Below are 13,112 nucleotides of genomic sequence, written 5' to 3' on the forward strand. Positions count from 1 at the left end.
AATCCTTCAGTCTGCCATACATGGGATGTGCACTGTAGACACAGATGTGAGAAACTGATGCAAAGCAAGATATGACAGGACTCTGTATCCTCAATCAATGCCCACCATGCCAGGCTTCAGGAAGGAAAGGTAGAAGAAGGAAGTCTGACAGGACAATATTCCATCATCTGAGATATCCTAAAATTTGGAGGGAGGGCACCTTCAATCTTTAAGAGAGTCAGTACTAATGTCTTTCCATTCCTTGCCACTGGTAACAGTGTCACTTGTTGGCTACAGACTAGCCTGCAAGATAAATGTTTAAACCACATCTGTCATTAGGGATAAACAGTGAGGTGGCAAAATTTGCAGATGATACAAAATTACTCAAAATAGTTAAAGTTCAAAGCTGACCGTGAAGAGTTACAAAGAGATCTCACAAAACTGGGTGATTGGACAACAAACTGGCAGATGAAATTCAATGTTGATAAGTGCAAAGGAATGCACATTGAAAAACATAACCCTAACTATACACACAAAATGAGGGGGTCTAAGTTAGCTGTTTCCATCCAGGAAAGAGATCTTGGACTCATCGTGGATAGTTCTCTGAAAACATATGCTCGGTGTGCAGCTGCAGACAAAAAAGCTAACAACCTTAGGAACCATTAGGAAAGGGATAGATAAGATTACACAAAATATAATGACTCTATATAAATTCATGGTATGGCCACACCTTCAATACTGTGTGCAGTTCTGGTCACCCCATCTAAAAATATATATATTAATTATAATTGGAAAAAGTACAAAGAAGGGCAACAATGATTAGGGGTATAGAACAGCTTCCACAGGAAGAGATTAAAAAGACTTAGGCAGTTCATCTTAGAAAAGAGATGACTGGGGGATCAGGGGGAAATATCATATTTTCCCCTTCACATAACACAAGAAACGGGTCATGCAATGAAATTAATAGTCAGCAGGTTTAAAACAAAGAAAAAGATATACATCACACAGTGAACAGTCAACCTGTGGAACTTACTGCCTGGAGATGTTGTGAAGGCCAAAAATATAACTAGGTTAAAAAAAATTAGATAAGTTTATGGAAGATAGGTCCATCAATGAGTATTAGCCAGGATGGTCAGGGATGTAACCCCATGCTCTGACTGCTGGAATTTGGGACTGGATGATGGGATGGATAATTCCCCTGTTCTGTTCGTTACCTCTGAAGCATTTGACATCGGCCACTGTCAGAAGACAGGATACTGAGCTAGCTGGACCATTGGTCTGACCCAGTATAGCCATTCTTATGCTTTTAGATGAGGGTATTAAGAGAAGACTGTGGGATTGAGTGTATGTAAATTGGGGGAGAGCCAGCCTAAAATGAAGGGTAGGGAAGGGTGAGACACACACACTGATTACTTAGGGTACATGTCAAAGACTTATTGTTATTCAAGGACACAGTTAAAAGGCTAAATCCCAACTACAGAAATGTGGAGAACACCAGTGTTATAACCTGAGAAGCTGACATGGTCCGTTTTATAATGTAAACAAGACCTCTGCTGCAGGACAAGGAGTACCTTTGCTCATGTGACTCTGAACTACACCATACCATACAATCCCCTAAAGAAATAGGAAAAGTAAAAAAACAACACAAAAAACCCCAACACCACTGTATTGTGTGAGAGCTGACAGCAATGATCCCTGGTATTTGACTTGGCTTTGATGTTCCGATTATATATTTACCCTTCTCAACATGCATCCTGATTATTAGCATGTTCCTGTGTGATCTGTCCTGCTAGTGCTGTCTGAGCAGTCAGAGCTGGACCCTGTGAAGCAGGGGGGATGTTACACCATCAGAGTCTATCAATGTGATCCCTCCCCCTGCTCTACACAAATGCATCTGGATCTGTCTGGAAAGAAGTGGGATTGCTATACTCACTGATCCTTGCGGAAGTCAAGCATTCGCAGATGATGCAGAGTGGAAGTGATGTCTTGAGGACAGATTCCAGTGAGTTTGCTTAGCTTTTTGATGCTGATTTGCTTGTCATTTTGATGATAAAGGCACTCCAATATTACACTTTTCCAATAAGCCATGTATGAGAGACGGCCCAGATCGGACAACGGCTTCTCTGGGGACCCTGCTTGGCCCTCACGCTTTGATAGCAGATAGCCTAAGGAAACACAAAGCAACTTCTCACAAGGACTGGTATATGTAGATACCAACTATTACATCCTATCCCAATGCCAACATTATAGAGAAGTTTCTACAGTGGCATTCTTCCAAAAAATGGATGGAAAGTGTTTAAAAACCAGGACTATATCCTGCGTCTGCAGGAGACACTGAATGATTTGGCAGGTCTTTTCCATCTCTAACTTCCACTATTCTATAGTAGATTGAGGGTATGTCTACATTGTCGGCTCCTTGGGAATCGATGCAGCGGGATCAATTGAGTGGGTCATGGAGATCTGCTCAATTGATCCCAGAAGTTCTCTCTGGTCAACGCCATTATTCCACCGCCCCAAAAGGAGTAAGGCTGCATCGACTGGAGGGCATTTCTCATCGATGCAGTGCAGTGAAGACGCCACTGTATGGCAACGTAAGTAAGTCGACAGGAGTGTAGACCAACCCTCAGAGATTTATAAACTGCATCCTGCTTTGATTATGAGCAACCACCACTAGATGGCACCATCTGCCTATTTTGAACCTAGAGAGACAAGGTGGGTGAGGTAATGTATTTTATTTTATTTGACCAACTTCTGTTGGTAAGAAACACAAGCTTTTGAGTTTACACAGAGCTCTTCTTCAGATCAAGAAGAAGAATACAATGAGAAAGTGCCTTGGAATTATTCTCTGGATATTGAGCATGCAAAGAAGGGCAGAAAGCCTTCTAAATAGCCTTTTTGAATTCACTTCAGACTACATTAATATAGTAATTACAAAACACTACTGTTATTCTACTGTTTTTAATCACTAATAAAAGGCAAGGAGGAAAAGAAATATGTAATAAACTGACTTCAGCCTAAAAGAGCAGCAACTTTCTCCTCAGAGCGCACAAATATTTTTGTGCTTGTGAAATTGATTATTCAGGCACAAATTTGATTGAAATGATGGATTTGAGAATTTCAAGGGGAAGCACATATTTCCACCACTTAGCTGAACTAAAAAAAAAAAAGAACCCAAACCTTTTAGAAATACTATGTTGGGAAACTTCAGTTGGAGCCCTGAGCTTCTCATATTCTAGTACTGACACATAGAGCTCTAACGGGCCGGAGACTGCCTATCTCCCTGTGATACACTGCCATAGGTTGATCAGAGGAAGCAAGGACGCTACCTATAACCAAGAGGCAGTGGCTGGCAGACAAGTCATTCATTCCCTGCAAGAGGCTGGGGCTGTGGAACACCCTCCCTCTTCTGGTCTGAAATAATCCAGATTTATTGATTTTCAGGGCATTTTGTAGAGCCCATTTGTTTCTCCTCGTCCTTTAAGAGAGTTAGGGCTTGTCTACCCAGGGAAATTTATTTGCAGAATTAATCCAGTATAGTTATACCACTATAACAACCCGTGTAGACACTAATTCCCAGAATAAGAGTGGCCACAGAGGGAGTTACCTCAGTATAATTAGAGTTGTTTAATCATACCAATATCGTTCTGCTGGTAGGTGTAGACAAGCCAAAAATGGAGACTGAGGTACCAGCCAATGTTTTGGGGTGTTATTGTTTGTACGTAGACTTATCAGTCAGTAGAAGGAGCTGACTGCAATTTGTTTTTGAGTTTGTAATTTTATATAATTGACAGAGTTCTCAGAGCCTTTATATAAGGCATTTTTGATTATTCTAAATCAAAAGATAAAATAAACTATTATTAGCATCTGTTGGAGAAACCATAAGTCACTTAGTTTAGCTGCTGACAGTTTCAACAAGCAGTGTAGTTTTAGGATTTACTTTACTTCAGAAAGACCTACTAAAGTAGGATAAGCTTTTACCAGGAATTCTGCACTGAGCAACTCTACAGCTTTTAGCATGAGGTACTTATGTGTTAAACATGGGAATCAGAGGGAGAATGATATATTTGTGTTCAGCATTTAGTTTTCCATCATTTAAAAAGCAGAGCTAATTCTGGAGGAGGTATTTCACCCAAGAAAGTTCCTGGAAACCTGCCCATCTTCCCCATCTAGTCCCTTCTAGAAATATGAAAGGCCAAACAAATTAGAAAAGGGGAAAAAAAGTGAATGTGAAAGTGATCCTTACTGAAGTCAATGAGGAACCTGCCATAGCCCTTACGCTGGTACTGGGGAAGAATCATTATACAGGAAACGTTGTACTTCTGTTGGCAGTGCTTCTCCTGGTAGAGAAAAGAGAAAAACTTGAAAACAATGGTTTAGTAAGATAGAAGAAAAGCTGCTGTGTATGAGCTAGTAATTAATCCTGAACTAAAGACTAAGACTGAAAGCCCCAGTCAGAGCTCCTTGGGGACAGCAAAGGACAATCCCCAAGGAGTTAAGATGGAACAGTACCAAGCCATTGTCATTACTACTGAACAACCGCCCCTGGAGGATGAAAAGAATGAGACAGTGACATCTGCTACCCTCTTTGACTTAGAAACAACGATAAAAATGAGGGTCAGCGTAGGAATCCAACTCCCCACTAGTCATTCAAAAGCACCAGAATGGAGATACTAAAGACAATGAGATAAATTCTAATATCCAAGTAACACGAGTATAAATCTGGAGTGACCCAAGATTCACACCACTGTAACTGAAGCCAAAATCCAGGCCACTGTGTGCTGGTCTAGAAGTTAGAAGATGACCACTGATTACAGCAATTAGCGTTTTTTTGTTTGTTTTTACTTGGCTGCTCTGATGGTTAGGATTGCAAGCAAAAACACTACTGCTGGGACAAAGAGACTTGAAAATGTAGCTGTTTGTAATCTTACGTTTGGGTTTATATGCCTGGATTCTATGTGGGAATACTAAAACGTATTCAGCATCAATGGAATCTCTGCATTCCCAGCATACAAAATAAAGGGTTTGAAATGAGTCTCAAATTGCAGACGAAGACAAGATTTTATCTGCTGAGGAAGAGCTCAGATAGCTTTGTATGGGTAACAATGTTTACTTCACAAGCAAACCTACCCATCACCACCAAGGGAATAGGAAGTCATTTAAAAATTTCTCCCTTTGAGCTAAGTGCAATACAAGTTCCTTTGAGGATAATACTCTGTTCAACAATATTAAGAGGAAATTTGGCTTTATTGGTTGCTCCATGTCCCTGAATTTTTCATACATAATCTAAAGCCAGGACCTCCACAATTAATGAAAGATCCTTTGACAGCATTATATCTCAAACTGACACAAAGCCGGTACAGCTCCAAGTCTGAATGCAAGATTACTCGATGCTAAAATACTTACTTTTGAGAAATAGCCTACAAGGTGGCAGCCCTTTACATCATTCTGAGTCAGCACATAGAACAGAAATGGCTCCACATCATAATAGAGTGTTTTATGGTCCAGGAAGAGTTTTGCCAGCAAGCACAAGTTCTGGCAGTAAATGGTACTGACGTTGCCATCAACCTTACAGAAATAGAGAACAAATGAAATCCTTACACTTATCACAGTATAATTACCTGATTCTGTTGGATATCTCAATGCATTCTAACCCTCAAACATTAAAGAAAGAATTTCCAGATAATGCAGAGTGACTCGGATGATACTCAATGAGATAGGGTACAATGCTGGGGGCACTGATAACTCTGTTATGTTAATCAGCCTGAAGGAGAAATTAAAACCCATTTTTGAAGGCTCAGCATGTGTTTAGGGGAAACATGGCTTTTCAGATATTTTGGGATTACTGATCTACTCGTGAACTCGGCAATATAACACTCATGGCTATCATTCACTTCTCCATTCTTTATATAGAGAGCTGAATGATGTAAGGACAAAGGGAGGCCAAGATTTTTAACGGTATATGAATCCCCACATGAGCTATATGAATGTTGTAAAGGCATCAGTGTCACATTTTAAAACCACACATGAAAGCAGCAGTTATCAATCATTTTCCTAACTTACCTCAAAGACTGAAATATTGTTCTTTCTGTAAATTTCATTGGCTGGAGGATGAAACCAGCCACATTTCTTCATGTGCTGCTGGAGGATAGTTCTACTTTTCATATACTTTAGACAGAATTCACAAAGGTACAATTTAGGTAGCCTGTAAGTAAAGGTAAAGAAAATGAAAAACCAACAAATACACTGTATGCTTTTCCTTGTTAATTATAACAAAAGTACTAAATTCTTCAGTCCTGCTAACTTGAGGGAAAAGAAAATGGTAAAAACAGTCTCACTAACCAAACAACTTAACCTAATATCTATTTCAGCCAAAAACTAAAATATACCTCAAGCCACCCCATTTGCTTATTCTATTATGAAAACACACTTAACGTATATTCAGTGTTACTCATACTGAGCTCTGCTAAACTGTGAAATAGTATTCCAATGGAAGTGGTGAAAGCCCCACTGTGTGTGTCAGTTAAAACTCTGGAGAAATATTGTAAGGAACAGTTTTGCATTGGATTGGGGGATGGACTAGATGAGGGTTTTGTAATTTTCTTTCAGTCTCTAACTTCTCTGAAGCCTTTTTCTGTTTTTGTCATTCACAGTGTTGTGATCGATGATGAGCTGCTAATACTGATTTGATTCCAATTACTCTCTTCAGGTACAGTGTTAATTATATTTATTTTTAACTAATCCCACAGTATTTAGCAGAGTAGGGATTATTTTTTATGGTGACCTCCTTGCCCCATGACTGGGTGGGAGAGGATATTTTGTGGTTTCAATCTTTCCTTTTTATGGTCCTATTTAAAGCTGGTTCACATTCTAAACAGACTTTTTTTTCTGAATGTTGGGACCACTTGTGGTTTAGACAATTTGCAAAGTTCTCACTGAATAAAAAACAACATAAAAACGGCCAAATACATTTTACTCTCTCTTACATGGCAGTCTCTTAGGTCAGGAAACAGATGTATCATATTAGTGTTTGGTAAATGTGAAGCAGTATGCTGATGACAACTGTAAATAAATATCTGGAAATGGAAATAATTTAGGTCTGGTTCATATAGTTTTAAATAAATTAGTCTTAGCAATTTTTCTACTTAGTTCTTTTTCCATCTCCTTCAAAAATATATACAGCCATTTCACAGCTCCAAATCAAATTATTTCAAAGTTCACCTCAGAACAAGCTTTAACAGTTTATGTTGTAATGTAGCTAAACCTAAACAACCAATGAGACTTCACACTCAACCTCTCCAGTCCATGTTTAGTAACAATGTAGTGCCAGATCACTTAGCGAGGGAGTGCTCTCTCCCTAGGGAACCAGGCATCACAATTCTCTGCATATCCATCTCATGACACCTTTTGAAAGCATTTATTATACTTGCAGTATATAGGGACTGTGATAGAATTTATCAATTCTTTGACTAGATCGAAACAGACCACAAGACACTCATTCCATTAGATAACATAAAGAGCATTTAAATATATGTATGTGGTTTATATGCTGAAATTCAAGTTGCATCAGCCTGTAACTATCGCACAAATGGTAAACACCAATGAAGGTGAAGAGCTTGCACAGTGTACCTTGAGTATTCCTGTGGGTATGGGGAGGAGTACCAGGTGTGGATTTCATACTTCCCAAACTCGATAACTGAAGGGCAACGGACTTGTGGATCAGTGGGCCCCGTCACCCCTACTTTCTGTGCAGGAAAAAATATTTTTGTAAGTTTGAAAATCAAACAGTTTATCGGTTTCAGGAATACAGGGTGGGAGAAACAGGTTTATATCCAGCTAGTCTGTTGTCTTGTATGTGGAACCATAGAGAAACAGGAAGATGCTGACATTTGCTTTTAAAGCCAGCACCAATACCACTTATTCTTCATGCATGGCACCCAGTCCAGAGACAGGAGAACTAGCAAATGTCTCCATGCCAATCAGATGCATGTAATATTATCCTCACTTCCTGCAGGTCACAGCCCCAGATATAGCCAGCACACAACAAACACTTTCATAAAGCACTCCGTCTAATATTCTTTCAATCTAGGTGCTTATGTATCCACATTATAGCAATATCTAAGCAGAGAAAGAGTTAACTGCTAATGGTGTTAGGACATATGGCATACATATATCCAATGAAACACTAATGTATACCCGCACACATCACATGCCCTGTTGTGGGTTACAACTGGCAAACAAATCTCTGTTCAGGGTGTGGTCACTGGTTTAGGACAGGATCATCAAGGGATTAGAGGAATTTTAAAACAAAACTGCTCATCTCCGGAGAAACAAGTTAGAAAAAAGGGTCCCAGGTTCCTACAAAAACCCCTTTCTAGTGATCTTGGGGATCAGCTGGTGGCTACAACATTTTCATACACTTCCCCGAATACATTTGCAAACCTCACATCAAAAGTGAACATGAAGTTTCTATTTAGTCACATTCACGCACTGCTGTTTGGCACAGGATTAGGTCAGGGCATAAAGAGCAGCTCTTCTATCGGTGCTTTCTATTGAGAACTCTTGAGAACTCTTTAAAGGCAATATTTAAAAAAAAAAAAATCAATACCAGTGCGTAGTTGCATTCTCCTGATCGGACTCTTAAAAGTCCCTAAATTTCCTGTGACTAACTCTCCCCAGAGCTTTGGGAACATATCCTAACCCAGACATATTTCAAGACTGTCCTTTTCCTCCTCAAGAGGGATGTTAGCCAAACTCCTAAATGACATATCCCCCTCTGAGTTTGCAGGCAAACATTTTTTAGGATAGAACGCTTGGAATATGGTCATTGCACGCCCTCTCAATTTTTTTAAACCTGCCAGTCATTACCACAATACTTCAAAAGATTCTGACACTCACATGGTTAAAATCCAAAGGTTTTCAGTGGCTTTGCATTGTCACATGACTCAGCCTGGACTGCACAGCTATTAATAAATTAGACCACTTCTCAGTAGATGGTCAGATATTAATGAGAACAGTGTCAGTGAAATGTCAATAAATAAATATATTCCAGTAGAATTAAATAGCTAAAAACATCCTTGGCTACTGGGTTATGGAATGAGATGCTAACATCCCAAATCCAGATTTTTCCATTTAGTATAACTCTGCTAAGTCGGACTAATGCAGAAGGAGGAAGTCTCGGGATATTATTCATTCAGCTCTCCTAGGCACACACCCCTGAACAAAATACCTCAAGATACAGAAAAAAGCAAATGCCTCCTGTCCTAGAGCTCTCTCCAAAAGCACCACATGGGTTAATCAGTAATGGAAATGCTCCATTCATATTTTCTTCCATTCTTACCAAAGTTGGCAGAAAACAAAAGGCTAAGTTTCTTCAGAGGTTGACCCCCCTTTCCCCCAGCAAAAAAAATTAATCTAAAAAATTATAGTGTGGTATCTGTGTAGATACAAAGTTCCACTATTTGAAAAAATGCCTTTTTTCCTTGGCTTATTGATTGATTCCACAGGCCCTTCCTTTTTAGGAAAAGACCTGGTCGTTTGTCTTAGATTCCCGAATGTGAAGGGAGCTAAATGAAGGAGTGAGTTTACCTTCATTTGAACTGTAAAAATGTTTAAATGAAAAAGAAAACCAAAACCCATCACTAGCTGAATTTTTTAAAACAACCTCCAGCGCTAACAGTTAACATTAGTGTTAAGATAGTATTTGGATCCCAGGGTGAAATAAAAGTGCAATCATACAAAACACTTCAGAATGAGATATATGCAATGTGAGAATTTCACCTCTTGACAAAAAGCCAGTTTATGAGGAAAGGAGTAGGGAGCTTTTTATATCTATGCAAATCCATAGTGAAGCATTTCCTACACTGTATTTTGATAGGAATCTCTATTCTTGTCTAGTAGAACAGCATTGCATACTCTTCCTTCACTGCTCCTGAGAGCAATAATGCAGAGATGGCAGTCAGTCACCAGCACAATCACCCCAGGCATCCCCAGGCAAGTTACAAGGAGGAAGAACAAAGAGTAATGTGCACCTGTGGCAATGTCTCCTGCATCCGTGCCCTCCCATCGGCAACCAACCTCTCCTCCAAATGAATGCCCAGTGTAAATGTGGAGACCCAGCTCCAGTACAGCTGCTTGCACATTGCAGCGATCAGGAGAAAGCCCCCACCAAGAAACGTATTGAACAACTTGCCCACTTGCTGCGGTCTGCCCCCTCTCTACTTTCTTCTCAGACACTCACAAACTCAGTCTCTTCCCCATGCTACATCATTCTGCTTGTGCATTTCCGTTTAATCAGGTGCAGCATTTAGCTCAGCTCTACACAGGCACCCGGCATCAACTACATCTCAACCACTGTTTAACCCAATCCTTGCCAAAACCAATCAACCAGCTACTCCACTTTAAAATGACTTGTTAGCCTTCATGAGGTTATTTGCAATATTAAATACATCGAAATACATCCAAAATATGTTTTTCCAAAACTTGTTCCTTTTCTGGCCAGCAGCTGTTTGACAAGGGCATTTGTTTACTAAATTTCTGTCCAAACTCCTGGAAGATTAGTTTCAGATTTTCATTTCCTTTTCCAAGCCAAAATTCTCTGACTGAAAAAGCTAGTCATTACTAAACTTTATTATGGGGTTGTTGTTTTTTTAAATCACCTAGTTAATAGTATCAGAAATAAGCAATCCTGTACAGCACTGCTGTGTTTGTGCCAGGATCAGAAGGGTTAATAGCTCTTTTCATATTTTGGTTTATTGGTTTCCTGCAGACTTATCACTACCCATTATTCATTAACTCTCTTTGTATACAGTGACTTATTTAGGTTGGGTTCCTTCCAATTACTATGGTATAACACCAAAGGTAAACCAACAGAAGCCCAAATATCTGGAGAAAGAGGAATAAACTGCATAGGGATAGTTATACTTAAGGAAAGGGCAAAGCACCAGACAACTAGGTATTTCAAATGACAGTTGCAGTTTTAGAAGGAACAGATCATTCAAGATTATAAAAATGGACAGAATAAGGCACAAGCCCATAGGCAGATGGTGATTTTCTATAGGCTAATGCAATTTTTATACAGGAAAAAGGAATTGAGGAAAACTGGCAATTTCTCCAGGAGACAATATCGAAGGGACAAATACAAACTATCTCCATACAAAGGAAAACTAGGAAGAACAGTAAGTGGCCAATATGGCTCCATTAGAAGCTTTTTAATGACCTGAGAATTAAAAAGGAATTCTACAAAAAGTGGAAACATGAATGAACTGCTAAGGAGCAGTACAAAAGAACAGCAAAAGCATGTAGAGACAAAATCAGAAAGGTTAAAGCACAAAGTGAGTTACACCCTAACAAGAGAGATAAAAGGCAATATGAAGAGGTTCTTTAAATACAATAGGAGCAAGAGAAAGATGAAGGAAAGCTAGTTTCCCTACTTAGTGGGAAGGAGAGCTAATAACTGAAGACACCAGGAAGGCTGAGGTGTTTACTGCCTATTTTGCTCCAATCTTCATTAAAAAGGTTAATGATCACCATATACTTAACACAATCAATATTAATTACAAGGGGGAAGGGACACAAGCCAAAGCAGGGAAAAAACAGGTTAAAGACTATTTAAGATGTATTCAAGTTGGCAGGGCCTGATGAAATTCATCATAGGGTACTTAAGAAACTAGCTGAAGCAATCTTAGAACATGTTTGAGAACATATGAAGGATGGATGAGAGCTCAAAGGACTGGAAAAGGGCAAACATAGTATGTATCTTTAAAAAGGAACAAAGATGACCCAAGGAATTATATAACAGTCAGCATAACTTTGATAACTGAAAACATATGGAACAAATTATTAATCAATCAATTTGTAGGCATCTGGAGGATAACAGGATTATAAAGAATAGCCAGCATGGACTTGTTAGATCAACCTAATTTCCTTCTTTGACAGGGTTATTGATCTACTGAATGGGGGGAAAGCAGTATGTGATATATCTTGATTTTAGTAAGGTTTTTGACACAATCCCACATGACATTCTCATAAGCCAACTAGGGAAATGAAGTCTAGATGAAATTACTATAAGGTGAATGCACAACTGATTGAAAGACTGTACTGAAAAAGTAGTTATCAATCATTCACTGTCCAACTGAGAGGATATATCTAGTGGGGTCCCACCATAAGGGTCAGTACTGGGTCCAGTTTTATTCAGTATATTAATTAATTACTGGGATAATGGAGTGGAGAGTATGCTTATAAAATTTTCAGATAAAATGGGAGGGGGTTGCAAGCACTTTGAAAGGCAGGATTAGAATTCAAAACAACCTTGACAAATTGGAGAACTGATCTGAAATCAACAAAATGAAATCCAATATAGACATGTTCAAAGTACTTTATTTAGGAAGGAAAAAATCAAATGCATGACTACTAAATGGGGAACAAATAGCGTGACCTACCACTACTGAAAAGGATTGAGGGGTTATAATGGATCACAAATTGAATATGAGTCAACAATATGATACAGTTGTGAAATAGACTAATATTCTCGGGAGCATTAGCAGGAGTAAACATAAGACATGGGAGGTAATTGTCCTGCTCTACTCTGAACTTGGTGAGGCCTCAGTTTGAGTACTGTGCCCAATTCCTGGCACCACACTTTAGGAAACATATGGACAAATTGGAGAGAGTCCAGAGGAGATCAACTATAAAAGGCTTAGAAAACCTGACTTAGGAGAAAGGTTAAAAAAATATGAGGCATATTTAGTCTTGAGAAAAAAAGACTGAGGTGGACCTGATAACAGTCTTCAAATATGTTCAGGGCTGTTATACAAAGGGTGGGGATCAACTGTTCTCCATGGCCTCTGAAGGTAGGACAAGAAGTAGTGGGCTCAATCTGCAGCAAGGCTGATTTAGGTTAGATATTAGACAACATTTCCTAACTAAGTGTTGTTAAGTTCTGGAACAGACTTCCAAGAAAGATTGTGGAATCCCCATCATTGGAGAGTTTTTAACAACAGGTTGGACAAATCTCTAGGTCTAGGTTTACTTGGTCCTGCCTCAGTGCAGGGGGCTGGACTTGATGACATCTCAAGGTCCCTTCCAGCCCTACATTTCCATGATTCTGCCATCACCCTGGGCCAGAACTAGGGAAA

At 39.3% G+C, this 13,112-nt stretch overlaps 1 protein-coding gene across 2 annotated transcripts in view; it reads right to left on the bottom strand.

Moving 5' to 3' along the window:
- The window catches only part of KAT6A (lysine acetyltransferase 6A), a 63,250-nt gene that overhangs the window by 11,660 nt on the left and 38,478 nt on the right, over nt 1-13,112 (bottom strand). Inside the window, exons 9-13 of one of the 2 annotated variants that reach the window (XM_067545479.1) lie at nt 7,606-7,721; nt 6,040-6,181; nt 5,383-5,544; nt 4,223-4,316; nt 1,913-2,144 (exon numbers count right to left, since the gene is read on the bottom strand). In XM_067545479.1, the coding sequence (XP_067401580.1) occupies nt 1,913-2,144; nt 4,223-4,316; nt 5,383-5,544; nt 6,040-6,181; nt 7,606-7,721 (746 nt within the window). Of the gene's footprint in view, nt 1-1,912; nt 2,145-4,222; nt 4,338-5,382; nt 5,545-6,039; nt 6,182-7,605; nt 7,722-13,112 lie in introns of both variants that reach the window. The other variant, XM_067545471.1, reaches the window with a different exon arrangement.

The sequence above is a fragment of the Emydura macquarii genome, unplaced genomic scaffold (assembly GCF_026122565.2).
Source record: "Emydura macquarii macquarii isolate MOO-44397 ecotype Brisbane River unplaced genomic scaffold, CSIRO-AGI_Emac_v2 contig_201, whole genome shotgun sequence".
Classification (NCBI taxonomy): Eukaryota; Metazoa; Chordata; order Testudines; family Chelidae; genus Emydura; species Emydura macquarii.